This window comes from Microtus ochrogaster, chromosome 16, assembly GCF_000317375.1.
Source record: "Microtus ochrogaster isolate Prairie Vole_2 chromosome 16, MicOch1.0, whole genome shotgun sequence".
NCBI classification, from domain to species: domain Eukaryota; kingdom Metazoa; phylum Chordata; class Mammalia; order Rodentia; family Cricetidae; genus Microtus; species Microtus ochrogaster.
The window spans coordinates 1,487,503-1,512,937 of NC_022018.1; the positions used below are offsets into that span (position 1 = coordinate 1,487,503).

Sequence of the window (25,435 nt, forward strand, 5' to 3'; positions counted from 1 at the left end):
ACCTGGACTGATGGCATAGACCTGTAATCCCAGCTCCTTGCGAGTCTGAGGTATATTGCAAGTATGAGGCCAACCAAGCCTACAGAGCAATTCATGGCCAGCTTGAGTTGATTAGCCACACTCCATCTCAAAACAAAAAAGAAAAACAGGCCTGGAGACTTAGCTCAGTGGTAGATTACTTGTCAAACTTGGTGTATATCCCTCAATTCAATCCTCTGTGCTCGGGAAAAAATAGAGGCTCTATAAAATAAAACAGGCTCCAGATGCATTTTTTTAAGCAATTTTATGTGATGCCTGTGTCTTTAAAGTTACTATATTATTTTTTTCAGTTCTGGATGATAAAATTGTACTTTTGTTTATTAAAAACCAGAAGAAAGTCAAGCCTATGACTTCAGCTTCTCTGCAGACTTTGGCAGGAGTTATAGGCCTGCTTGATCTACATAAAAACTTAAGACCAGCTTGGGCAGCTACGTGAGACCTTGTTTAAAATAAAAACTTTTTATTACAATAAAAAGTAATGGGTGTGGTTTTAGCTTAGTTGTAGGGTGTTTGCTGCTCCTGCCCAGAGTTCAGTCCTCAGTGTGGAGATGAAAATGATTTTCTATTTGTAATTTTATTTGCATTTGCATTACAATTGAGAACATGTTTATTATTGTCTTCAAATGATCATTTTAGACTACTGTGCCTACATCTTTCTCATTAATAGCTTAATTATATTTTTTGTTTCCTCGAAATAGATTGAATCTTTGGCTATTATCAAAAGATAAGGGATAAGTTATGGTGAACATGTGGGTATTTAAACTGGTGTAACCACTATGGAAAAGAGGGCCCTCAAAAAGTTAAAAATAGACCAATACTATTCAGCAGCTCCACTCTTGGGCATATACCCAGAGGAAATGAAGTCAGTGTGGTAAAGACCAATCTATCCTTCCACGTTTGTTAAAGAATTATTCATAATAGCCAAGACATGATATCAACTCAGATCCTTTGCCTGATGAATAAAGAGAATGACACACATAGACAGACAGCTGGATGAGCACAATGGAATACTACTCTGTATTTTAAAGAAGGAAATAATGTAGTTTGTGACAATATGAATAAATTTCAAAGCATTATACTGATTGAAAAAACCATACACAGGAAAAACAAATAGCACACAATTTCATTTCTCTGTGAAATCTAAAACAGCAGAACTTGTAAAGGAGAACAGTGGTTACTATATGCTAGGGCTGGGAGATGTCCATCAAAAATCACAATACTTAACTGTACTTTTGCAAAATGAATAAATTCAGAAAATCTTCTGTACAACATGTGGATTATAATTAATAATTATGTATTATCTAGCTGAATATTGCTAAGAGAATAAATTCTAGATGGTCTCACAATCAAAAAATTGTATGTTAGTAAATACTTTAACTAACTTGACAATAGCCATGCTGCAAACAATGCCTTTATCAAAGTCCTATAGCAACACTATAGATACATAATTTTATTTTTATTTTTTATTTTTTGAGACAGGGTTTCTCCGCAGCTTTTGGTTCCTGTCCTGGAACTAGCTCTTGTAGACCAGGCTGGCCTCGAACTCACAGAGATCCACCTGCCTCTGCCTCTCGAGTGCTGGGATTAAAGGCGTGCGCCACCACCGCCCGGCTATATACACAATTTTAATCAGTTAAAAATTAATCAAGTTTTGGAAAAGAATAAACATACCTTCTAAATGGAAGGACACAAAGGTCAGGATGATCAGAGACTGAGGTTCAACATCTATGAAGTAGGTACAGTTCATGCTATTGTCATATGGCTTTGGGAAGTTTGGAGAGATGATGTCACCTCTGGAGCCATTGAACCTACGTCCACATCCTACACAAGAATAAAAATCCATCATCAGGAGATTCGTTATCATCAATAGCAACTACTTCATAGAGAGAAAGATGTAAGTTTGCTATTTCATGAAGCCTCTACAGAAAATTTCTTGAGATACTCTTAATGGAGGAAGAGCACCAAGACTTATTGATTTATAAGTCAATATGTAAGCAAAACAAGAACTTACTAGAATATCATGAGGAATTTTAGATGCTAAGTAAGTACACATTTTGCCACACAAAACACTTCAGGTCTCACAATATTTTTAAGAAGATAAATGACCAAAGATTAAATATGGTTCATATAAAGAAACAAACCATATAAGAATGAGTTGCAGGCCTGGGGAAACGAATCTGTCTGTACACTGTTTCCCTTGCAAGCATGAGGACCTGAGCTCAGTATTAGAATCCAGGTGAAAAGAAAGCCAGATTTCATGGTGCATCCTCGGGTCTCCAGCTGCTGGGAGAGAGAGTGAGGAAGACCCCTGGGGCTTGGCTGAGCAGCAAGCCCAGCCTATGAAGTGAGTTGCAGGCCAATACAAGATTCTCCATCAACAAAAGGAAACAAAAAAGGAGGGCAGTACCTGAGAAATACCCAGGGTTGTTCTCTGGCTCCCATATGCAGTCACTTATACACAGACACACCTGCACACACATGCACAAGCACATACATGCATGTGCACACACATACAGTGTGATTTATCTCACAGTATTACTTTATATTTTATTTGAAAAGTATTAATCACCAAAAGAGCTGATAAAGTGTTTTCTAAGTGTTCTTATTAGAAAACTATTACTTCCTTACTTTTAAATCTAATCATAATAACAATGATAATTGCTTTTTAAAGCTTGTTTAATATACTAGTCATGATATTTATCAGACTGTTGCAGCAAATACAGAAGGCAGGGGCAGTAGTACACAGCTGGACTCCCAGCTATGCTGGAAGCAGAGGCAGGAGTGTTAGCCCAAGGCAGGCCTGTGCTGCACTGGAGCTTCATTCAGGACTGCTTTAGGCTACTTAGATAGACACTGTGTCCAAACTTAAGAAGTGGGGAGGAAAGGGCTGGGAACATAGTTCTAAAGTAGTGCTTTTCTGGTGTATAAAACCCCCTAGGTTCAACCACACTGTTGCAGGGACTGATACCTCTGTGTTCCTAAGGCAGCATTTGTTTTCATATACTTCTAGCTAATGTATGCCACCCTTTGACTGTAAATTATGACAGTGTATGTATCCTTTTACACTGAATGACTCTCTCTCTCTCTCTCTCTCTCTCTCTCTCTCTCTCTCTCTCTCTCACACACACACACACACACACACACACACACACACACACACACACAGAGGCCATCTGAACACCCAGGCTAGATCAGAAGTTGGCCATCATTACTCCCTTATCCATCACCCTTGTTCTTTTATTCACATCTGAAATATCTGCTTACTGTATTATTACCTCCAATTCTTTCTCCCAAGATTTTCCCTGAGCAATGCTTTGTAAGTAGTGGCCCCGTGATTTAATCCAGCCAGATACACAGGCCACAACATCTCAGGCTTGGCTACAGGTCCCACTAACCTAATTTGTGCTCAGTTGTCAGAGTTGTGGAACCTTCTGGATCATACTCAGATGACCTGCGTTTGAATTCAGCTCCAATAGCACTCTATCTTTCCCCCCAAACTGGTTTCAAACTCCAGTTCTTCCTGCCTTTGCCTTTCCTGGAACATAGGCATTACAGCCGTGGCTGAATCCCACTGACTTTCGAAGGAGGGTGTTCCAGCAGAATTAGGTGGCTCACTCACTCGTGCTTCTTCCTGGGATTACTATCAGGACAATCTTGATGGGGCTCTCACACTGTTCCCCAAGTCTATCTGAGGCACCTGCTCTTCCTCAACACTTTAGACTCCAGTGCTACTTACGGCTTACGAAGGACGCAGAGAAGCCCTGGCCTGGCATATCCTCAGATTGGAAGACAGCAGTGAATATGTTTCCTGACGTGACAATGGGACTGGGGGCCACATCTCCACAGCTTGTGGCTAACAGGGTATCATTGGTCTCCAAGGTTCCTCCCCAGACCTGATGGGGTCAAAAACATGACTTAATGCTAACAGTTTCACCTGCCAATATTTTAACAGGTTTAGGCTTGAATATAATTGTATTCGATTCTATAGAAAAAGAAAAACCATAAGACTAAGTAAGCCACGTGCAAATCTGGAATATTTTCTTTTGAGAATGATTTTAAAGCTGCTATTTAAGTGTTCTGTTTCATCCTGGTTGCTCTAAGGAGGTTGTGTTTGGTTTTTATACAGCTGGACAGTGAGGACTTCTTCTGATTGGTCTACTTTAGGTAAACCTGCCTTCTACGTGGGCATTCAAGAAGGAAGTGACTAGAAAAAATGAGCCAAGGATGCTGTGCAGTCTAAATCTCTCTGTAGCAGCTGCAGGAAGACACTGATCTCTCTTAATTCCACTCTATCTGGTACTAGTGATTTGTGTTGCCACTTTTGATTTTTGTCAGTCTTGCAAAATTTTATTAATTTTCTTGATTTTCCTACTGTTTTCTTATTGTCAAGTTCATTAATTTCTATTTTTATCATTATTTTCTTCATTATTGGCTTTAACTTTATTTTTAAAATGTACATTCTTACAGTGTAAGAATGGCCAAGACCAAAAACACTGATGACAACTTATGCTGGAGAGGATGTGGGGGTAAAAAAAAAAAAAAACACTCCTGCATTGCTGATGGGAGTGCAAATTGGTACAGCCCCTTTGGATACCAGTATGGCAATTTTTCAGAAAAGTAGAAAACAACCTTCCTCAAGACCCAGCAATACCACTTTTGGGTATATACCCAAAGGATGCTCAATTGTAACACAAGGACATGTGCTCAACTATGTTTATAGCAGCATTGTTTGTCATAGCCAGAACTTGTAAACAACCTATATGCCCCTTGACCAAAGAATGGATAAGGAAAATGTGGTACATTTACACAATGGAGTAGTACACAGCAGAAAAAATAATGACATTTTGAAATTCGCAGGCAAATGAATGGATCTAGAAAACATCATATTGGGTGAGGTAACCCAGACCCAGAAAGACAAATATCAAATATATTCACTCATAAGTGGCTTTTAGACATAAAGCAAAGAAAACCAGCCTACAATTCACAATCCTAGAGAACCTAGACAACAATGAGGACCCTAAGAGAGACATACATGGATCTAATCTACCTGGGAAGTAGAAAAAGACAAGCTCTCTTGAGTAAATTGGGAGCATGGGGACCATGGGAAAGGACTGAAGGGGAGGGGGAGAGGAAGGGAGGGGAGCAGAGAAAAATGTATAGCTCAATAAGACCAATAATAAAAGTACATGGAGTCTGGAGTATTATTAATTTACATTTTTTGGTTTTGTTTTGTTTGTTTTTCGAGACAGGGTTTCTCTGTATCTTTGGTGCCTGTCCTGGAACTAGCTCGTGTAGACTAGGCTGGCCTCGAACTCCCAGAGATCCGCCTGCCTCTGCCTCTCGAGTGCTGGGATTAAAGGCGTGCGCCACCACCGCCCGGCTATTAATTTACTCTTAAACAATTTTTTTTCATAATCTATATACTTAATTGGTTTTATTTTCTTTGATTTGCTTTTGCATGTGTTTAACCCATTTGTGTTTGACCCAGGGTTATTTGAAGGTGTTTGATGTCAGTGTATTTCCTCATACAGTGTACTTTGTCTTTGTTAAAATCCTCTCTGAATTTTGAGTCTTGGTCAATGACAGTTACAAAAGTTTTACTACCAAGCCCTATGTCTGCCTCCCTCATATAACTTTTGCACAGTCTACATGTTTCATTCTCTGAAGTGTGTTATCCAAGGCCCAGCAGCCAAGCCCATTCACATACAGAGGAGCATTCATAGCTCAGGCACCTTGCAGGGGAGTCTCTTTTTCAGAAGCCCCCAGCTGGAGGCCTTCATGGGCATCTTTTCAAAATTCCTTGTGAGGGGAAGGGAGAACGTTCAGTGTGTTTTCCTCCACTTTAACTCATTACTCAGAATTGTCCATTTTTGGTTGGGGCTCACACAACTGTGGATCAGTCCTACCTCTAAGCTGACCACTTGACCCCTTCCACGTGCTTTTCAAAAAGTATGATGGGAGGAGTCCACACTGCTGCCCTTTTCACCTCTTGATTATGCTGTTTCAGGAAGCAATTAAAGACTTGATTTCTGTGTTTACTCTGGCTGGCTGTTTTAGCTGAGTGCTCACTCTGACGTGTGCAAGGCCGACTCTTTTTCTACTATAGCTTTGTAGCTTGAGTTTATACTGTCAGAGAAAATATTCTCCACAGTTTAGTTCTTTCATTTGTTGAGGTTTTATTACTTTTCATCTTTTCATCTCAGTATGTGATCTATCCTGGCAAGTTACAAAGACATCCAAAATGTGGATGCTATTGCTAATGTATGGTTTCTTTTACATCTGTCAATTTTATCCTACTGCTTCACAGTCTCAGAGCTCCCTTGCATCCTGGTGCATTGCCTAGCTGTTGCCCCATGAGCTACTGAGAGTCAAGTGCTGAAATCTAGTCCAACTGAAGAGCTATCTACATAGCTCTATCAAGTTTTGCTCTCATGTTTTTGGCATTCTGGCATATTGTTTCAAGAAAGATCATCCAGTCTCATCTTGTCTTCCTGGTGGACTGTTTTATTCTCATAAGATATCTCTTTCCTACAGCAATATTTTCAAACTTTGGATTTCATTTTAGCAGGTGTCAATGTGGCCATTACTGCTTTTTAAAAAATTAATGTTTCCATGATCTATCATTTTATATCCTCCTCTTTCAACCTATTTGTATGGTTGGATTTGAAGTGAGTTTGTCTCCTCTTACGTCATGTTCCAATAATCTATTTTAATTGGTGTAACTAAGTTGCTCAAGACACATAGACACATTGTGCCTCTTTGACCTACTGTGTATTTTTTCTTGATATCCTTAAACTCCCTGTGCAACTAAGAATGGACTTGACACTCTGATGCTTCTGCCTCTACCTCTTAAATGCTAGGGTTATAAGTGTGTAAAACCATGCCTAGTCTAGTTTTAGTTAGCGCTTCCCAAAGGTACAGAGAGTCTTTCATCTGGTTTGACTTCTGTGCATTTGTCCTCCAAACAGAAGGGTTGAGTAAGATTTTCCTATTAGTACCTTAGGGTCTTTGAGAGGAGGAACAACTCTAATTTTGAGAACAAAGAGGAACCTTTTGAATCTTTGACTATCCTGTCCACCTTCCCTAGTGTCTCTATTACAAAGAAAAGAGTCCTTGACTAATGATAGCAAGGACCTATCTTTCCACTCTTGGTAGTTTTCTGTCACTGGGTCCCTTTGCTTATTTCTTCCATTATGTAGAAGCATCCTTTGGCAGAAACAAGAGTTTCCTAACATAGTTATCATAGTCTTGTCAATGGAAAGTCTCACACTCGATGAAACAGTGTTTCTTCGCTGACTTACTTTTGTCAATTACTTATTGATATCACTTTCTGCTGGCACTTGGGTTGTATGACACTTTCAGAGGGACTTCCATTCTATCCAGAGGAAGAATGATCCCAGTTAGTTTCCCTGATTAACTTTTTCCCATTGAATAATGTATGTATAAGACTTCATGTTTACACACTTTGTGTTGACTTATCTTATGAAAAGAGAGTTCTCTTATTTCATTGAAAAAAGCAATTAAGAGAAGCATATATTGATTCTTTTTTATTATATGCATAGTTTGTAAGGATTAGATTTTTATTTAAGTAAGACAAACATATCAATGTGGAATAAAAAATTTTGAGAGATGATATGAAATAATAACTTTGATTTTTAAAAAGGCATTTCCATTCTTAGAAGTTTTTATAAAAACTAGCTAGGTTTTATGCTATTGTGTCATATTCTAATGCTTAATACAACCCTACTGAATTTGGAATCATTCTTTTCATTTTATAGTTAAGTAATCTGAAGCCAAAATATTAAATTAAGCTATAAAAATACATGTGGGTGGTAAGTGTAAAAGAGAAGAATTTATTTCTGGCTAATGGAACTCAGGCCGTGTGTCTTTTCACTAAAAGACATAATCTCACAGTGATACAATATGCAAGATGTAATATAGCACAGCTAAAGTGAACTTATAGCCCAGTTAAGATTATGTCAATGGGAAGTGAAAGTTATTGCCATATGAGCAGAAAAGCTGCCTATCCAACTTCCTGCTACCATCAGTTTTTTGCTTAGGTCTCTCATGATTGTTTTCCTATAGGGACTCTTGATGTCTGGAACAAAGGTTGTCATTGACTATTTCAATCTCCTGTCATTCTTATAGCATATATTAAATTTTCTTTGTGATGAGACTTTATCCTGCTTATACTGTTCTTCGTTTTAGGAAAGAAAGACAAAATAGGAAGAAAGGAGGAGAGAAAAATCAAGGAGGGAGAAAGAAAGGAAAGGAGGAATAGGGGAAGAAAAATGAAAGAGGAAAGGACAAACCGTCCATCAATGCTCATGACAATTTCAGAAGGTCAGAGAAAATTCTCCCTAATTCTTCACTGCGCCAGATCAGAAGATGGGGGACACAGGAAGCATGGACTTGGTGGTTCACATCTAATCTAACAGTTGGGGTGTCTTGCTTTCACATCTAAACAGTTCAAGCAGTAAAACTGTACTCTTTTCACATCGAGAAATGATAGAGTCCTCTGTAGCCAAAATGCTTACATTCAGAAAACCAGTTAAACAAACAGTGCACCAACCTTCACAAAGCTGTTCGGACACTGGCTGTCGCTGCTGGGGATTCGGAAATTGCTGTCAAAGCTAATCTCCCAGTGTTTGCTTTCGTGCGTGATGGCTGTCCAGGAACATCTGCTGTTCGTGGGGAATGGCTGAGGCCAATGTGGAGATTTGATAGTACCATTATCTGAATGGAATGTTCCACCACAACCTGGAAATTTTCCATTAAAAAAAATCAATCTTCAAGATAAAGTATCAAATTTAGAAACCAGAGATGGCTAGAGAATATTTCTAAATGTGAGATCATAACTAATGTCTTCTTGTGTGTGACTCATCTTTGGGGCAGGGACGAAGCAGGAGCTACAGATGTGAAGTGCATTGAAGGGAGGGCTGTCACTGTTTCAGTACACACACACAGTCCAGTTGAGGTCACTTGATCTGAGTCTTGTAGACTGTAGCAGATAGACCCCCCACTCTGTCTCCAAACAAGTCATCTTTTCTATGTGGCTGTGCAGTAGGTAGATAGGTGGCCAGGCCACATTCACTCTGTATTTTCTTACCACTAACAGATGTGAATATAGCTGTGTGATCACTCATAATTTTAGTCTACTAGACTGAACTAGAGAAAAGGGTTTTTGAACTAGGGAAAGTCCTCCCACTGAGTAACCTGACTCATTCATATTGAAACTGATTGATTGTTCTGAATAAATCATAGGAATATGAAGAAAACAAATCTAGGATTATTTTCATAACCTTAAAACACACACCTAAGAGATAACAAGGAAAAGTAAGAATTCAGAACAGAGTGAAGTGATATAAAGGGGAATGGCCTGAATCTTTTGCTTTTGAGCCAGTGGTTCATCTGTAATTCCCTGAGGACTTCAGGAGCAGCTAATGGTTTAATGGGGATCTCAAATCAGTCTATAGAGATCTTCATCTTTCAGTCTATAGAGATCTTCATGTTAACCAACTCTGCTACAAAGAACTGTCCTGTGAGAGTTAGGATATACTAAAATCCTGACTAACTATCTGTTACAAATATTCATATTTTCTGGGAATTTTCATAAAGTTTATATTTCATAGGTGCAATGCCATTTTCAAAAATCAACTCTGTCCATAGCAACCCCCCATCACAAAATTTCATCTGCTCACTGTTATCTTCAAACTCCTCAAACACCAGTCTCTAGGGACAATATACATATATAAACCAAGACTCTTTATGGTGTAAGCTCTGTCTTAGCTCTTTGAAAAGTCTGCCTGTTAGCTGAGAGTGAGACTATTTGTCTCTTGTTAGCCCCTGGACAATATGTATATAGCAACTATATTGTATTATGAATTAGATATTTTCTGGAGGACACTCATACGCTACACACAAGTACTGCATCATTTTGCATGAGAAACTTTAGCACTTCTAGATTTGTTTGAGTGGAGTCCTGGAGCCCATCCCCCACCAGTACTAAGGAATGACTCTGCTTTAAATTAGTTATGAAAAGTAAATGGAAAGCATAGAAAAGGTTTTTTGTTTATTTTACCTAATGTGCTTGTATTCCATGTAGCATAAAATCCACGACTTTGCCCTAGATGGTTTGTGTTAAAAGTCACCAGAAGTTTGTTGGAACCAGACTGTACTGGCCCTGGGAGTGACCACCCACAGTACTGTCCTATGATGGGTGATTCAGGGTAGCCACCATTCCTGACAGTAACAGAGTCCGCAGTGCAAGTTGGGTCCATCTCAAGATGAAAGTCACTAAATGTGAGCTACAGAAGAGAAAAGATGTGATGAGCCACCCCAAGCTTTAGGAGTTCACCTCCCTCCAGGCAGACAAGGTTCTACAAATATTTTCATTTTGTCATAATTCACATTGCTTTGTATTTCTGATTCTTTGATTATTTTTTCCTTTACGCTGTTTTCCTTATTAAAAGTTCTCTTGTGAATTTAGAAAGAGTGTATTTTTTTTCATGAAGTAGAGTCATTTGAGAGAACCCTAGAAACTTGTTAGGTTAGAATGACAGTTCATATCAATACTGAATTCACTGCTTTCCTGGAGGCTGAATAAGCTTCTACAAAACCTTTTCCTAATTTGAAAAACGATAACAGTCTTCATTAATTGTAGACTAGTAGATAGCAATATCTGTACTCCAAAGCCTACCCTAACCACTTATTTACACACACACACACACACACACACACACACACACACACACTTCCATGGTCCAGTAGCCCAGCTGTAAGAACTCACAGTGATGATGTGCCCTTCTGGGGCTTCCAACAGCCAAGAACATTGGGTCCATTTACCATAAACATTTGGATAGTTAGGACTTGAGATCACTCCACTATGACCTGTCTGTATTCCACCACAATCTGAAATGAAATTTGTAAACCTCTAAATAAGAGAGACGAAAATGCTCACATAGCCGAAACAATACTTAATGACAACCATCTTACTTTCTGGTAGAAATATAATCAGCCAATCAAGAAATAAAAATCCGAACCAGAGTAAAGTTAGGGTGGAAGAATTGAAACAACTTAATTAAACCTCTAATAGTAGTCACCAAATAGAATTACATAGTACAGACAACCTCCACTTAGCAAAAGATAGAGGGTGGTCTTCATTGTAAATGAGAGTAGTTAGCCGCAGTATATAGGTAACAATGTACTGGAGACAAATGAAAAGACATTGCCTTTCCTGAAAACACCAAACCATAGATATATGGGTGACAATCACTTAGGTTTCAAAGAACAGATTATCATAGGAGGTTAAAAAGACGCTACAGGTCTATGACATCATATGATCTGCCATTCAACATAAACAACACTGCTTGTTTGTCTGACTCTTCTTTCAATGGGATGAAAAATAACCAGAGGATAAAAAGTTTTGCACAAGTAGATTATGTTTGAGTTTATTTCCTCCTTCAACCATGCAGTGAGTTGCTGTGGAATAATCTTTCTGCATACCGTGAAGATGTGTTTTTGTCAAGGCACCTTCTGATGACATTAGTACAAAGCTGAATGGTCATTAGTTGGGAAGAAAGAGGCTAGGTGGAACTTCTGGGGACAGAGAGCTCTGGGGAGAAGAAAGGGGGAGTTGCCAAGCAGATGTTGAGAAAGCAGGCTAGGCAATGCAGAGAAAAGGTAACCAAGCCACATAAAAGAACATAGATTAAAAGATACAGGTTAATTTACATTAAGAGCTAATGGCACAAGCCTAAGCTAAAGCCAGGTTTTCATAATTAATAAGAGGTCTCCGTGTTGTTTTTTGTGAGCTGGCGGCCCAAAGAATAATCTGTCTTCATTTGGTTATAACACAACAAACAGTACATGAAACTATAGCAAAACATACATTGCTTCAGTCAAACTCAACAGAAAGAAAAGTGGGATTCCTAAAATCTGTCAACAAGTACACTCAAACACAGAGGAGCAATGCCAAACAGAAGGTGTGGCAGATCGAGAGGGCTTTAACAAGGACATGGTCTCAGGGTGGGGATTAGGGTTCTGGAGACAAGGCAGGAAAAAGGAAACAAGACTTTATATTTCACAAAAGAAGCATTGCCACAAGTTTGAAAGGATTGTCATGCTAATGAAAGGAAGCAGAAAAAAACTCTGGTAACCAAGACAAGCAGTTTTATTGCTCACCTTGGACTGAAATTCTACACATAAATTCGGAATGCCACACATGCATGCAGGTCTAACACAAATTACTATAAATATGCAGTAATCCAAATAAAACAAACTATGACCATATAGGATTTATCCTAAAATGTAAGAATGGTTTACAAAAGAAAATATGTCAATATAAATTGGGGACCAATTACATATAAAACCAAACCATATAAGACAAAGCAAAAAGATTACAGTTTGAAGAAAACACAATTGTCTACACAGAGAAACCGAGAGAATCAAAGTATTAAAACCATAAGACTATCTCTGAAATAAAGGTAGGTATATAAAAACCATAAAGTTCTTTTCTTGGTATCCAGTAACAACTGATTAAAACTTAACCTGAAACATTTCATTGAAATTATCAATGAAACTATTATGAGCTAAAACAAATTTATACAGCTTTATGGGGTATCTATCAGGCTTACCGGTAAAGTTGTATTGTATATGGAATCCAGTATATTCTACACGCTCGTTGGTGACAAAGTGAATCCACACCTGAGGGTAGGGGATAATCAAGGGTACCGCTGGTGCTGACAAGCTGCAAAACTTCTCTATCAGGGGCCCATCAGCATCACCTGATCAAAATAGTATGCCAAGTGACATTACTCACAGGGTTTCAGACAAATATCTTTAATTAATAGGAACAAAATAAAAACAACAAAAAGTACTCCTTGATACATTTCAAACTGTGTACAGTAGCAGACATTTCAAAGGAAACCCTCTACTGTCTTTGTCAACACACACAAAAGAGTTCTCTGACACACCGGGTGTAGAGATGCCTGGACCACCGGTGTCAATTTATTCCAATTTACGTCTTCAAAATCACTTTCACATATCTAAACAAAAATGCAATCAACTTCATACCCCTTTAGCTGTGTGCTGTGTGCGGGGGAAGGAAGATAATGCCAATCGTGATAACAAATACGCTCTTAGGATAAAGGTGATGATTGCCTAAACTTCTCAAGACTCTCCGCTGCATTTGGTCATGGAAAATGAGCAGACTAGTCGGCACTCAGGCCAAGAACTGCCAGGGTTAGGCTGAACAAGCTTCATGAAGATTGCTTTTCACAGAAACCTGATTAACATTTAGAGAGGACCTGGAAAGTGCGCATTTATCTGCTCCCTATTTATCCTGCCAGATGAACATCACTGACCTTATAAATCAATGGAATAGAGTATTCCTACTGTCTGTAAATCAGGGGGAATGAAGAGAAGATTGAATTTCACTGACAGAAATTGATTACATAGCTGTTCCGCTTTATTCTGCGAATGGCCTGGCAACAGGTAGAGGTAGTGAGTGTTTATCAGCTTTTCTTGGAAAGCGTTCCTAAATGATGACTCCCATGTTTATACCCGTGTGCCTCACTCAGAGAGCTGGGATGATTCTCTTGGATGAATACCCGGTCTGCCACCCAAGATTATACCAAAGCCCTTCACAAAATCTGTTTTCTGTGCTCTCAAAAGAGGCCATCAGTGAGTGGGCAGGTCTTCTCGTTTTGACTGTGGTGTACCATTGCCGTTACATATCTCACCACTACATTATTTTATATAAGACTGGAAAGAAATTATCTTTAAAAGTATAGATATGGAACACATTCTTTAACCCATTTGATTTCTTAAATTTTACTTTATATGTATCAAATTGCTACTCAGTCTGACAACAGCACTACACTATTATAATAACCACTACATATTATTTTATAATGTCATTTTCTGCATAGACACAGCTGCTTCTTACTTGCTGTTTAATATCATTTGTGTAGCTACATTAAGATTGTTACTCTTCTCTTTAACTTTCCCTATTTCTCCACCACCCAACGTTTTAAGACAGAACTTTGCAGAACAGCTTCCTCCCCTAAAATAAAAGGTGTTAAAATAACACAATGGCAATAATAATATAATGTATATAACATATACATTATATTATATATTATAATAATTAATACTATAATATTAGGTAGCTACCACTGATTATTATAGTTGTCCACTTTCAGCTTTCTTTTCTTTAACACTGGGGATTAAAAAGAACACACCCAACATCTGACAGTATAGAACACCTGTACCATTATTTTCCTCCTCTGTCTACTTCTTGTCTACTGGGAAGCCAGTGTCAGTGTGACGGTAGAAGTACCCTCATTAGATCATCTACACCTGAAACCTAAAATTCTCAAGAGAAGTATGGTTCATCAGTTATGCTTTGAGCCTTTCCTATCAGGAAACAAATGAATGATAAAAGCTTCCATGTGCTGCTCCACATTGGTACAGTGTGGAAGGTTTTAAATGTCTAAGACAAAAAAAAAAAAAAAAAAAAAGAAAAGAAAAAGAAAAAAAAAAAGAATTGAACAACCTTATTGTGGATCCCGCAAGTTCAGGAAACTGCCAGCGTCTGAGCAGAGAAAGCGTGGTTCCCAGCCCCAGTGGAGCAGACTGACAGGCCAGAGCCTGATCGGGACCCGTGTGGGTGAGCCTTCCACACAGGAGACCTGAGACAGAAACTCCCCTTGCTAAGGTCCCACTGCCTTCACAGTTCTTGGGCTGCATTTCCCATCTGGGAACACAGGATTTCATCTTTGCACCAACAAGGGACTTTTGTAACTCGTGTGCTAAGATAGTAGCCGTTGCTGTTGTCTCCAGGAACAGGAAGAACATACAGATAGATGAAAAAATACATTCTTTGAACTCACCCACTCGAAACTCGAGGACGTCAAATGCACAGTCCTGGTGACTCTCAAGGGAAAGTCTTACAAATTGGAAGGTAAGGGACGAATTTTCCCGATTTGGATTGCTGAGAGTCCATTCACAGTCTAGGTTGCTTGCATAGTCACGGATTCCGTTATAGCCAGGAGAAGTAAAGTTTCCACCAGAGCTACTCGGAAGAGGTCCACCACACACTAAGGCAAATAAGGCACAGAGAGAGTAATAAGATCCATGCTGCAACTAACGATTCCAACAATCAAGACCCAGTGAGTGGAGTAACAAAGACTGCATCACTTTGCTTTTCTAGATGTGGTCAGGCTTATAGGCAAAGAGCATGCCAGCTGTAGGAGGGATGCCTATGGGTCCATGAAGGAAGGATGCACGATGCATAGTTCCTATATTTCCCTTCCAGAATAGAGAAGATGGCTGTGGGTTGGCTGTGTATCAATATCTCCAAGTTTATACGTATTATTCATTCACTATTTAATTTAGAGAAATACACAAACCACTGCTAGGTCCTAGTGGCTTTTGATAAACAATTTTCTATTTGATCCAGTAATTTATTTGCATCAAATAGATAATATAACACCAGAGTGCCAACAAACTCACTCTTTTTTGATGGTAAGGAATGAGTCTTAAACCAATAAAATAAAACCAATTTTTTAAAAAGATCTATTTACTTCCATTCTTCCTAAAATGTAAAACCCTTGGATAATGGCAGCAGATATAAAAGGAAGAACATATTTATAATCCAGGCTGCATGTTGCTTAATTTTGGGATAATCTATATTAAACGCAACCCAGACTATTATTTTCACTGAACATACATGTATAAGTAGGTGAACAGAAAACAGTACTATGTTTCTGTAAACAGTAACATATTGTAAACAGTTGTTCTGTAAACAGTAAACAGTTGTCTATGGAATTAATTACTCTGTAGTACCATTACCTAGGAAGTAGGTGTTTTCTTGAATATAAAATAATAAATCAGACACTGTCAGTTCAGAGTCAATCCTAGCAGTGGTATTACATGGAATCATGCTAGGAAGTAATTCAATAAAATTTTGTTGTAAAAAAAAATCAAAATGCAAGTGTTTTTCCCCCTGAAACTACAATGGTTGCTTCCCCCACCCCCAAACAGGTTTTCTGTTTGCTCATATCTGTTGCTCTTGTACTAAAGAATGCAGCTATACTTTTGACCACTGTGGAGAAAACAGAAGGGTTGGCTGCTGGGGGCAGTGTTTGTGGAGGCACTGAGTGAGTCTGACCGAGAGGAGGTACATTTGCAGCATCCTACATTACCTGCATCTTGGCTGGAGGTGTAGGAAGCAGTGAAGCCTCCATATGGCCGGGATCCATCAGTGAAAAATACAACTTTCATTGTGTTTCCAGTAGACTGGAACTCATTGGTTACATTCGCACGGCTGCACAGTTTCTGTAGCTGGGGCGAGTTACTTCTAATGCCATTGAACACCTGTTAGAGAAAATAGTTTGACTTGTAGCTATGTTGCCCGTGTTACTGAATAACGCTCAGGAGATCACTGTCTCCGGCTCTGCCTGTGAAGTAAGGATGCCACTGTGCTTTCTTCCACTTACTGACATGCAGTTTCCTAATCAGGCCTTGGAAGCTCCAACACACTAAATTAAAGGTTAGGTTTAGGTGATTTCAAGTGCAGAATCATTCCTCTTCTCTAAATAACTTGAAAAGCACCTTTACGTGGTTTTTCTTTTTTGCTTTTAATTAGGAGTACTTGTGAGAATCTGGGCGTGGCTGTGTGCACGTGAGCTCAGGTGCTCACAGAGGCCAGAAGGCCAGGGCCTTGGATTTGCCCAGAGCTGGAGTTACAGATGGGTGTGTGCCTGGAACTGAACTCCAGTCCTCTGCAAGCCTGGCTTACCTTCTTAACCCCTCAGCCCCTTAAAAAGCAGTTTAAAAAATAAAGCGATCTTTGTGTAAATATAATGGCTCTTTCTGATTACTTATGGATTCAAAGCTTCTATATTCTTTTTCATTTGACTTAACTTTTTTTTAGTTTTTAATTTTGAGACTATAATATAACAACCAATTGGTGTGCTTTTACTCTTTTGACTTTTAAAAACTGTATTTTTACTGGTATCAAAATACAATTAGTAACTATGTCTGCACAAAGCCTTGTGAACACTTTCCAGAGTTCAGAAATGTTTCTAAGGAAATAATTAGCAATTTACTCAGTGATTGATATTCTTAATCTTTAAAAGGATTTGAAAGGATCACAATTAGAAACATCAGCTTAAAAGCTTTGAGGAAGTAGGACATGTTCTACTCCAAGGGACGCAAGCTTTTCCAGTTACTGTAATTAGCGGCTGATTGTAGCTCTTTGGAGGTTTCTGGTTTAAAAGGCCTTCCAGCGACAAGACCAGAGGAAATGTTCCCATCATTTCTTGTGTAGTTACAAAGCCAGACTCTGCTAATTGCCTGCTCGGGTTATCTTATCTGATTATTACCATGCCCCCTCTCTCTCAGGCATGGACTAGCACTCCATTTTTCCAAAGGCAGACAGTAGAGTACAGAGATTTGTAGTTTGCTGAAATTCCAAGAACTAGAAATCTTTGAATTTGGGTTCAAATTCCAATGTCAAACTACAAAGCAAAGCAACAGAAGACAATACCTATTTCATGCTACTATGAACAGGAATGGATAATGTGTTCTCAGAAACAAAAGATCTTAGAACTAGTTACAAGGCTGACGGGACACATTGGAGGCAATGATCAATGGTCTTTGTTACCTCTTTGTGTGTCTGACCCTGGCAAAGAACTGAAGTGATTAGAATATGTGCAGTCATCCAGTTAGTATATGAACTTCTTTATCCACTTAGAAGCCACCAGAGTGTGAGCTCCTGTCTTATCCTCTAGCGGCTTTTGTAATCAGAAACTGCAAGCCTCAGAAGACATAAGGCAGGAGCAGGCACATGACAGTCCAAACAAGACATGAGCTGTTATGAGCAGGAACAAAATTGGGCATTGGTCTCATGACCCCCAAACACTGTGTGGGTGCACACGCCTTTCATTTCCTCCATGTGAGTCATCAGATTGGTTGCTGGATTTGGAAGAGCATAAAGTTCAGTCCAGCTGGGTGTGGTGCTCAATGAGCACAGTATGCCTGAAGCTCTCCCTGCCACTTGCAGATCTTAAGCTTTCTGTCCTTTTCAGATAAGCATTCCAGGACACAGAGGGTGGGCAAAGGCAATTCAAACACTTGTTTGGAATAAAGGGGGAAGAATAAACACCAACACATAAACATATTTTAAAGAAACAGAATTTGAACATCCTCCTACAGAAATGAATTCCCAAAGTGCTTCCTTCATGGAGTTTCCTCCTCCCGTAAGAAAGGTCTAAAGCCGTGATATTTGCAGCGCACATTACATGCCAAGGTCTGTATTAGTTACTTCCACAAACTTCAGTTAGCAGGGCCAAGTACGTGTGAGAGCTGTCAATCAGCTTTTGCACACTTTTCTTAAATATGAATGAAATTCAACCAGGTCTTTGGGGAAACATCTAATATGAAACGCAGAGACCGATATAAATGGAGGTGGAACCTGAGGGAAACAATACGAAATTATGACATTACATGCATTCAGTGATTAAGGTACAGCAGGAATCGTATACGTTCCTCAAAAGTTATCATCCACACTCATGTCCTTAGGGAATACAAGCACATATGCCTCACCAAAACACAGGAAATTGCCTGAGAAAGGAAATGTACAGCATCATGAAGCCAGGTGGCCAGTCCAGAAGGGAACGAAGAGGCTACAAACATGACGGTGCGGGAAAATCTCCAAACAATAACTCCCACCAGGCTTGCTGCAGGTGCACATGAATTTGCAGGATACTAGTGATAAAAATAGACATGTATGCCTTTGGTGGAAGATGTGTAGAACAATTAGTGACTAACACCCATAAAACATAAAAATAGTACAACTGTTGTAACTGTTAGTTGAAAAGGCAAAAGGAAATGTGGCCACAGCATATTGCCTGGCTTAACTTGAATTCAGTTTCTATAATCACCCAGGCCATGATTGTGGAAGCTCTGACAGGTTTGTTTTGTAGGGAGATTGGCAGCATTTGGGAACTGTGGGTTTCCTATGTGCACTTCTCAAGGGAGGGAGCTAATTCCTTGGTTTCTATAGTAAGAGGTGGGTCAATGACATCCAAGACCAGCTGGAGGGGTGCAGAATAGGAATGTTAGCTAGATACAATGGCAGAAGTGCCACACGAAATAGTTCGAATCCCAGAGAGTAGATACATCTGGCTTCAGCGATTAGGAGTAGAGAGGTCACAAGTCGGGTCTTGATTTGCAATCTGTGACCATTAGAATCAATCTGATTCCATTCTAAAGCTGAGACTGCTTTTAACTTTCTTGTAGGTCGTGTACAGTCTGTGGTGGTAAAATTCCTAACAATCACTGGATCCAACATCACAGACATAGTTTCACAGGGCAAACACCCTCAGTTAACCCTCAAAAATAATTATGAAATTTTAGTGATAGGTGTGTAGAATGTAAAAATTAGGTACTTTTTGTTTTCCGACCTTCTAAGATACTGTTCACTTAGCTGCCATTATATTTAATCGGAAAACATTTTAAATTAGTTTTCAAGGGAATTTATATTTCTTAGTTAAACTACATAAAATTATGTAGGAGTCGGGGAAACATACAAATATGGTACACTGGGTCTGTTTAACCTTTTTTTTCTCTGTTTTCTTTGTCTATATGTTCATATAATAAGTAATAGGAAAGATGTTTCTATATAACTAACAACTATGGGTCACAAAATGGCTGTGTATAAAGGTGCCTGCCACCAAGTCTAACCTTTACACGAATGCTGTAGCATGTGAACACCCGTAAACATACATGCACAATAAAGATACTAGTAAAATGTAGTTTTTAAAATTAACAATCATTTGGTAGGGATGTTTTCAGTTACATAGAATGCACAAGTTCTGGGTTCAATCCTCAGCACCATATAAACCAGATGTGTGGTGCATACCAGAAATTACAATACTCTGTAAGTGGAGAGGAAGAATCAGAATTTCAAGGTCATCCTCTGCTACCTACTGGGTTCTAAGCTAGCCTGGGCTACTTGCCATCTTCTTTAAAACAGACAAACAAAAAATAAAAACAAGGAAAAAAGAAAGAAAAGAAAAAATAAGTAAAAAACAATAAAAGAGAGAGAAAAGAGAGAGAAAGAAAGGAGAAAACAAAAACACAATGCAGCAATCCCTGGCTCTCAAACAAGGAAGACACATGGGTTCCATACTGAGTGTCTGGGAAAACATTTCAGTACTTTAGATACTAGCACTGAGACAATAACCTGATGGCTGACTCAGGAAATTTGAGGGTAACAGAAGTGATGAGGGGGTGTCATGGGGAATTTGAGGGTAACAGAAGTGATGAGGGGGTGTCATGGGAAATTGGAGGGTAACAGGAGTGATGAGGGGGTGTCATGGCAGGCTTCATCTTTGGAATTTACTATTCAGCAGCAAAAAACTAAACTGAGAACAAAAGTGATTCTTAATTTCTTTCAAGCTGACAATGTTATTTCTATAATTCATTCATCAAGCCTTTATCTTCATGAGCATAGGCCACTGAGGATTTACTGAAGGAGACTGAGTGCTGGCCCTCCTAGAGCTGGCATGAAGTGCTATGAAATGACAACCCAGGGAAGGCCAGGTGAAGGTGTGGGTCTTCATGTAGGGTCTTAGTGAAGTGGTGTGGGTCAGTCACTAGAGCAGAGATCCAAAGGAAGTAAAAGACAACCAGGCAGCCATCTCGAGAGAAACAGTCTAGGTAGAGGCCATAATCAACCATTACAGTCTGATATTGGAGCGGTTAGCATAATCAAGGGATAGAAGAGAAGCTAGAACAGCTGGGTCATAGGAGTGGAGGAGTGGGGACAGGTAAGATGGAGGGGTACAAGAGCGAGGACCAGCAGGGCCTGTCTGGCTGGGTGGGCCTTGTTAGGATTTGGGATTCATCTGAATGAGATGAAAGACGATTGGAGGATTTCTCAAGGAGAAAATGACATGCCATGATTAAGTGATGGAGGTGGGTCTTGTATCTTATCTGTTGCTTTCATTGGTTAATTAATAAAGAAACTGCTTGGCCCTCTGATAGGGTAGAATTTAGATAGGCGGAGTAAACAGAACAGGATGCTGGGAGAAAGAAGCTGAGTCAGTGAGTTGCCATGATTCTCCCACTCTAGGCAGACACAGGTTAAGATCATTCCTGGTAAGCCAGCTCGTGGGCTACACAGATTACTAGAAATGGGCTAGTCCAGGTGCGAGAGTTAGTCGAGAAAAGGCTAGATATAATGGGCCAAGCGGTGTTTAAAAAAATACAGTTTCCATGTAATTATTTCGGGGCATAAGCTAGAGCTAGCCATGTGGGCGGCCAGGGGCCGGGGACACAGCCCCGCTGCTCATATTACAACAATTAAGCATTTCTTTCCCATTGCTTAGGATTGAACCCAGGGCTTTATATATGGCAGGCAAAGTTCCTACCACTACCATACTCTCCTACCCTCAACACAGTTCTGTTGTGAGTGGAAACCATGATTCTGGCTGCTGTGCTGAGAACGTGGATGACAAGGCTAGAAGCAGAGCCCACCCGGGACGAATGGGACAGTCTGAGTGAAGAACGGTGAGGTAGCAGTGGGCAGACAGACGCTAGAGCTGGCATTTTCTAAGGCACAACCAATGGCCCCTGTGTATGGATGGTGTAGGAACTACAACTGTGGAGCCCCCAAATGTGAGCCTTTTCCACCTTGTTTGTCTGAAGGTCAGAGAGTTTCAGCTTGCTCCAAGTTGTTAACAACAAATGTGTGCAGCTACACACCCTGAGCTGGGTGTGGTCACTTTGTGTTTTGGACGTTAAGATGCCCCTACAGGTAGATTCACTCCACCTTGGCCAAGCATTATAGAATTCAACTACACTTTTATTCCTTCTTTTGAATTAAGAGGTCTGACCGAAGGAGGGGCTGCCTTCAGGATACTTAGTCTAGGGTGGGTTCACTGCCTAAACAGCAGAATGCTTTTCTCAAGAGTTGATGATGTGATGTCTCAAATATTAAAGCAAGTAACAATCTGGTTGTCCTTTGTATCATGTTAAAATGGTCTTTTGTCTTCTTCCTCTTTTTACATTGGGGTACAAAAGCGTGTGGAAAATTAAAGGCAGGCCATTTCCTCTCGGTGCTATCCTATGTTTCTGTTTTGTTCTTTTCACTCACGCCTTCGTTCTCGTTACTATTTCACTAATCCCCATGCCCCTGCCCTGGTAAGTGGTGTACTTGTTGAAGCTGATCTCTTATATACAACTCCAAAATAAACACCAACAATGTTTCCCTCAGTCATTAGAAATATTATTTAGTAAGATAAGGAATACTGAAGAGTCTAGGTGTGGTGGCACACACTTTTAATCCCTGAATTTAGGAGGAAGAGGCAGGTGGATTTCTAACTTTGAGCCTAGACTGGTCTACAGAGCAAATCCCAGGGCAGTCAGGGCTACACAATGAAACCCTATCTTAAAAACAAAACAAAACAAAAAAGACTGAAGAAGAGAGCAGAATGAGTAGAGAAATATACTAACATTAATTCCATTTGGTAGTCTATTTGTCTACACATAGTTATATCAATAAGTACAAATACGTATACACAAAAATTGTTGGTACACACACACACACACATATACAGTCAACGCACTTCCCAGTCAACAACACATTTGTTGTTCATATTCATGGGTCTCATTTGCTTTCTTCCACTAAGGGAAACTAATAATGCTGAGGGCATGTTGAAGTTGGCAACATGGCCGCTTCCTACCCAGGGTCCCTCAATACCTATGGCAGAGAATGAGCTTACATAGGAACACTCGTCTGCTTAAGCCTCACTGGTCCTTGTGTTGAGACCAATGAAGTTTGCCTGTGTGCTTAGCCGTGACCTTATTCACTTTTGTTGTATTTAATGATAGTGTGCTCTGAAAACTTATCCATTGTATAACGTTTGTGCATGCAGTGACAGATGACCATCTCTGAAAGCAGTTAGTGGTGATTTTGTTCTATCCAAACTATATAGACTTGGTCTGAAATGCAGTTGGATAGGTGGTAACCATTTGATTGAGTTTTCATATTACTACTTCCGGGGAATACACTCCACATAGAACAAAACACAGTGCCCATCCTGGAGAGAACACTTACTATAAGGTGCTCGTTGTCACAGGATGGAGAGCTGCTCAGTCTCAAGTTGGTAAATGTCAATATGACCCTCCTGCCTTCTGGTACAGTGATTGTCCACTCGCAGATCCAGGCATGAGGATTTGGGTTTGGGTAGTTGGGAGACGTAAATCTCCCAGTAGGGCCATATAAGTTCTCACCACACACTGAAAAACAAAATAAACAAATTTAATCAAAATATCTTTCAGAAGGAACATTTTTAAAATTACCCATCCAGGCAAATTGTTGGTCATATTTTTGTCTCCACCTGTATGATAATGCTTAACTATATTCATCTCTTGACTTCTTATATTCACATCTGTATTCAGTTCTTGGTTCTGTCAATTTGATTCCATGGTAAACAGTCCACTGGCGCATTTAAATCATTATTAGAGCCCAGGAAGTATGAAAGACCAATAAATATAGCAAACTTAGGAAGGCTAAAATCATTATTCTGTTTCTCAACAGGACCTTTATTTGATCCACATTCATCAGGGTATTTAGGAATGTGAGTTCTCTAGAGTTCTAGGGCATTACAGTGTACCAATTTCTCAAGATGGGTTTTACAGATAAGCCATGTCTCCTCGCTGCATCTCTCCTGATACAAGTTACTTTCCTTTGTGACATTTAATCCAGCTGTAAGTTTTCATTAATTGGTGGTGTTTAATTAGTATCCACCTTCCTACTTCTCCTAAGTCAAGAAGGCAGAATCACATTTTCTTTTTCCCATTCTTATATCAGTATCCAGCGCAGCTCCTATCCTCAAAACTATCAGTACCCTTCTGATAAGTCACTGAACTCACCTTCTCTGCTGGACTTAAACTGCAGCCTAAATCCTGAGGCAGTGACAGAGCCATCTGTGACAAACTTGACTGAAGCAACATTGCTAGAAGTGTCGACACTGCTAGGAATGGAGTTTCCACAATACCGGCCCAAAGTATTTCCTGTGAGAGTCAAATAATTAATTATGTGCATGCCCAGGTGGCTTATTTCTGTTAGTGCTTACATAAGTAGTTTTGCACGAACAAAGAAAACCTTAAAAGGCAATCTTTTGTCCATGAAGAAATGGCAACCACTATTATGAAAATCAGGAATGAAAGTCAACATATTCAAACATATGCAGATGTATAAAGAGTGGAGCCAATTAGGGTAAGTCTTTCTCAGCCTGATGAGGAAGGCTTGCGAGCATGGTTATGATACAAGTGCCTCTCATACTGTTATATGATATACACCGCATTCCCCTCTCCGAATGCTTCAGGAGACTCCTCCGGTAACCACACATGGCACATTGGGAATGCACAGGAGAATGCTGTCCCCATACACGGCTCCTTCCGTGTGCGCTCCAAAACAATTACAGAGCGGCTTTAGCGATAATGAGCATCCATTGTAATCCGTTAGAAACATGGAAAAGTACTGCTAGTCTTGCTCAGAGCTCATGAACCTGACATCGGACACACCTTTGCCTTTCTCAAAAGCAAAGATGCTTCAGATCTTGAACAAATTGGTTAAGAAGTAAACATCCTCAAAGAAAGTAGTATTTCACTAACCAGCGGTATGGTTTTCCCAGATCTCCACAAAGTCTTTTGTACAACCAGAGGAACTCTGAAGATTAAAATCTTCAAAATGGATGGTGAGGTAGTGTCCTGGGAGGCCCCGGAGATGCCACTGACAAAACAAATTGTTTGGATACGAAAGGCTCGGGTATCCAATGCTCTCGATGACCCCACTGTCCCCTGAGATTGTTCCTCCACACGGGGCTACAAAACACACACACACGAATGATATTCAATTATGGATTATTTTTATGATTAAACCAGTGTAATTTAAAACTTTTAGGAGCCAAATTAATATTAACAGAAGTTGTAAAATTTGAAAATGTTTGCTTAAACTTTCCTGATTATTTGAAATCGACTTTGGATGGAAAGAAAGAGACGCCAAGCCTACTCAGTGCGAGAAATGGAAGATGGCTACGGAAAGTCAAATTCTGCAACGTCACATCCGTTCTCGTAGGACAGCATGTAAGAGCTATTATGTGTATGTAAATTACATCCAGGAAGCAACTGGAAGTTTAATAAGGCCTGCCTGGTATCTTCTGCTGCTGATTCCAAATACAATCTATACTCTTCTGGAAGGGGAAAGGACTGACTGGTGACTGCTGGTGTCCACCTTTCTAGGTTAAATTCAAGCACACACTGCATTGCAGTACAAGATTTCTTAGAGCTTAAAAATTTCTATTCAGTTATTGTTTAT

At 39.6% G+C, this 25,435-nt stretch overlaps 1 protein-coding gene across 1 annotated transcript in view; it reads right to left on the reverse strand.

The window, feature by feature from the left end:
- The window catches only part of Cubn (cubilin), a 204,836-nt gene that overhangs the window by 37,092 nt on the left and 142,309 nt on the right, over window positions 1–25,435 (reverse strand). Inside the window, exons 46-56 of the mRNA XM_005354631.1 lie at window positions 24,733–24,942; window positions 23,989–24,129; window positions 23,171–23,352; window positions 16,248–16,419; window positions 14,934–15,140; window positions 12,675–12,824; window positions 10,829–10,950; window positions 10,121–10,346; window positions 8,612–8,799; window positions 3,776–3,932; window positions 1,711–1,860 (exon numbers count right to left, since the gene is read on the reverse strand). Of these exons, the coding sequence (XP_005354688.1) occupies window positions 1,711–1,860; window positions 3,776–3,932; window positions 8,612–8,799; window positions 10,121–10,346; window positions 10,829–10,950; window positions 12,675–12,824; window positions 14,934–15,140; window positions 16,248–16,419; window positions 23,171–23,352; window positions 23,989–24,129; window positions 24,733–24,942 (1,905 nt within the window). The remainder of the gene's footprint in view (window positions 1–1,710; window positions 1,861–3,775; window positions 3,933–8,611; window positions 8,800–10,120; window positions 10,347–10,828; window positions 10,951–12,674; window positions 12,825–14,933; window positions 15,141–16,247; window positions 16,420–23,170; window positions 23,353–23,988; window positions 24,130–24,732; window positions 24,943–25,435) is intronic.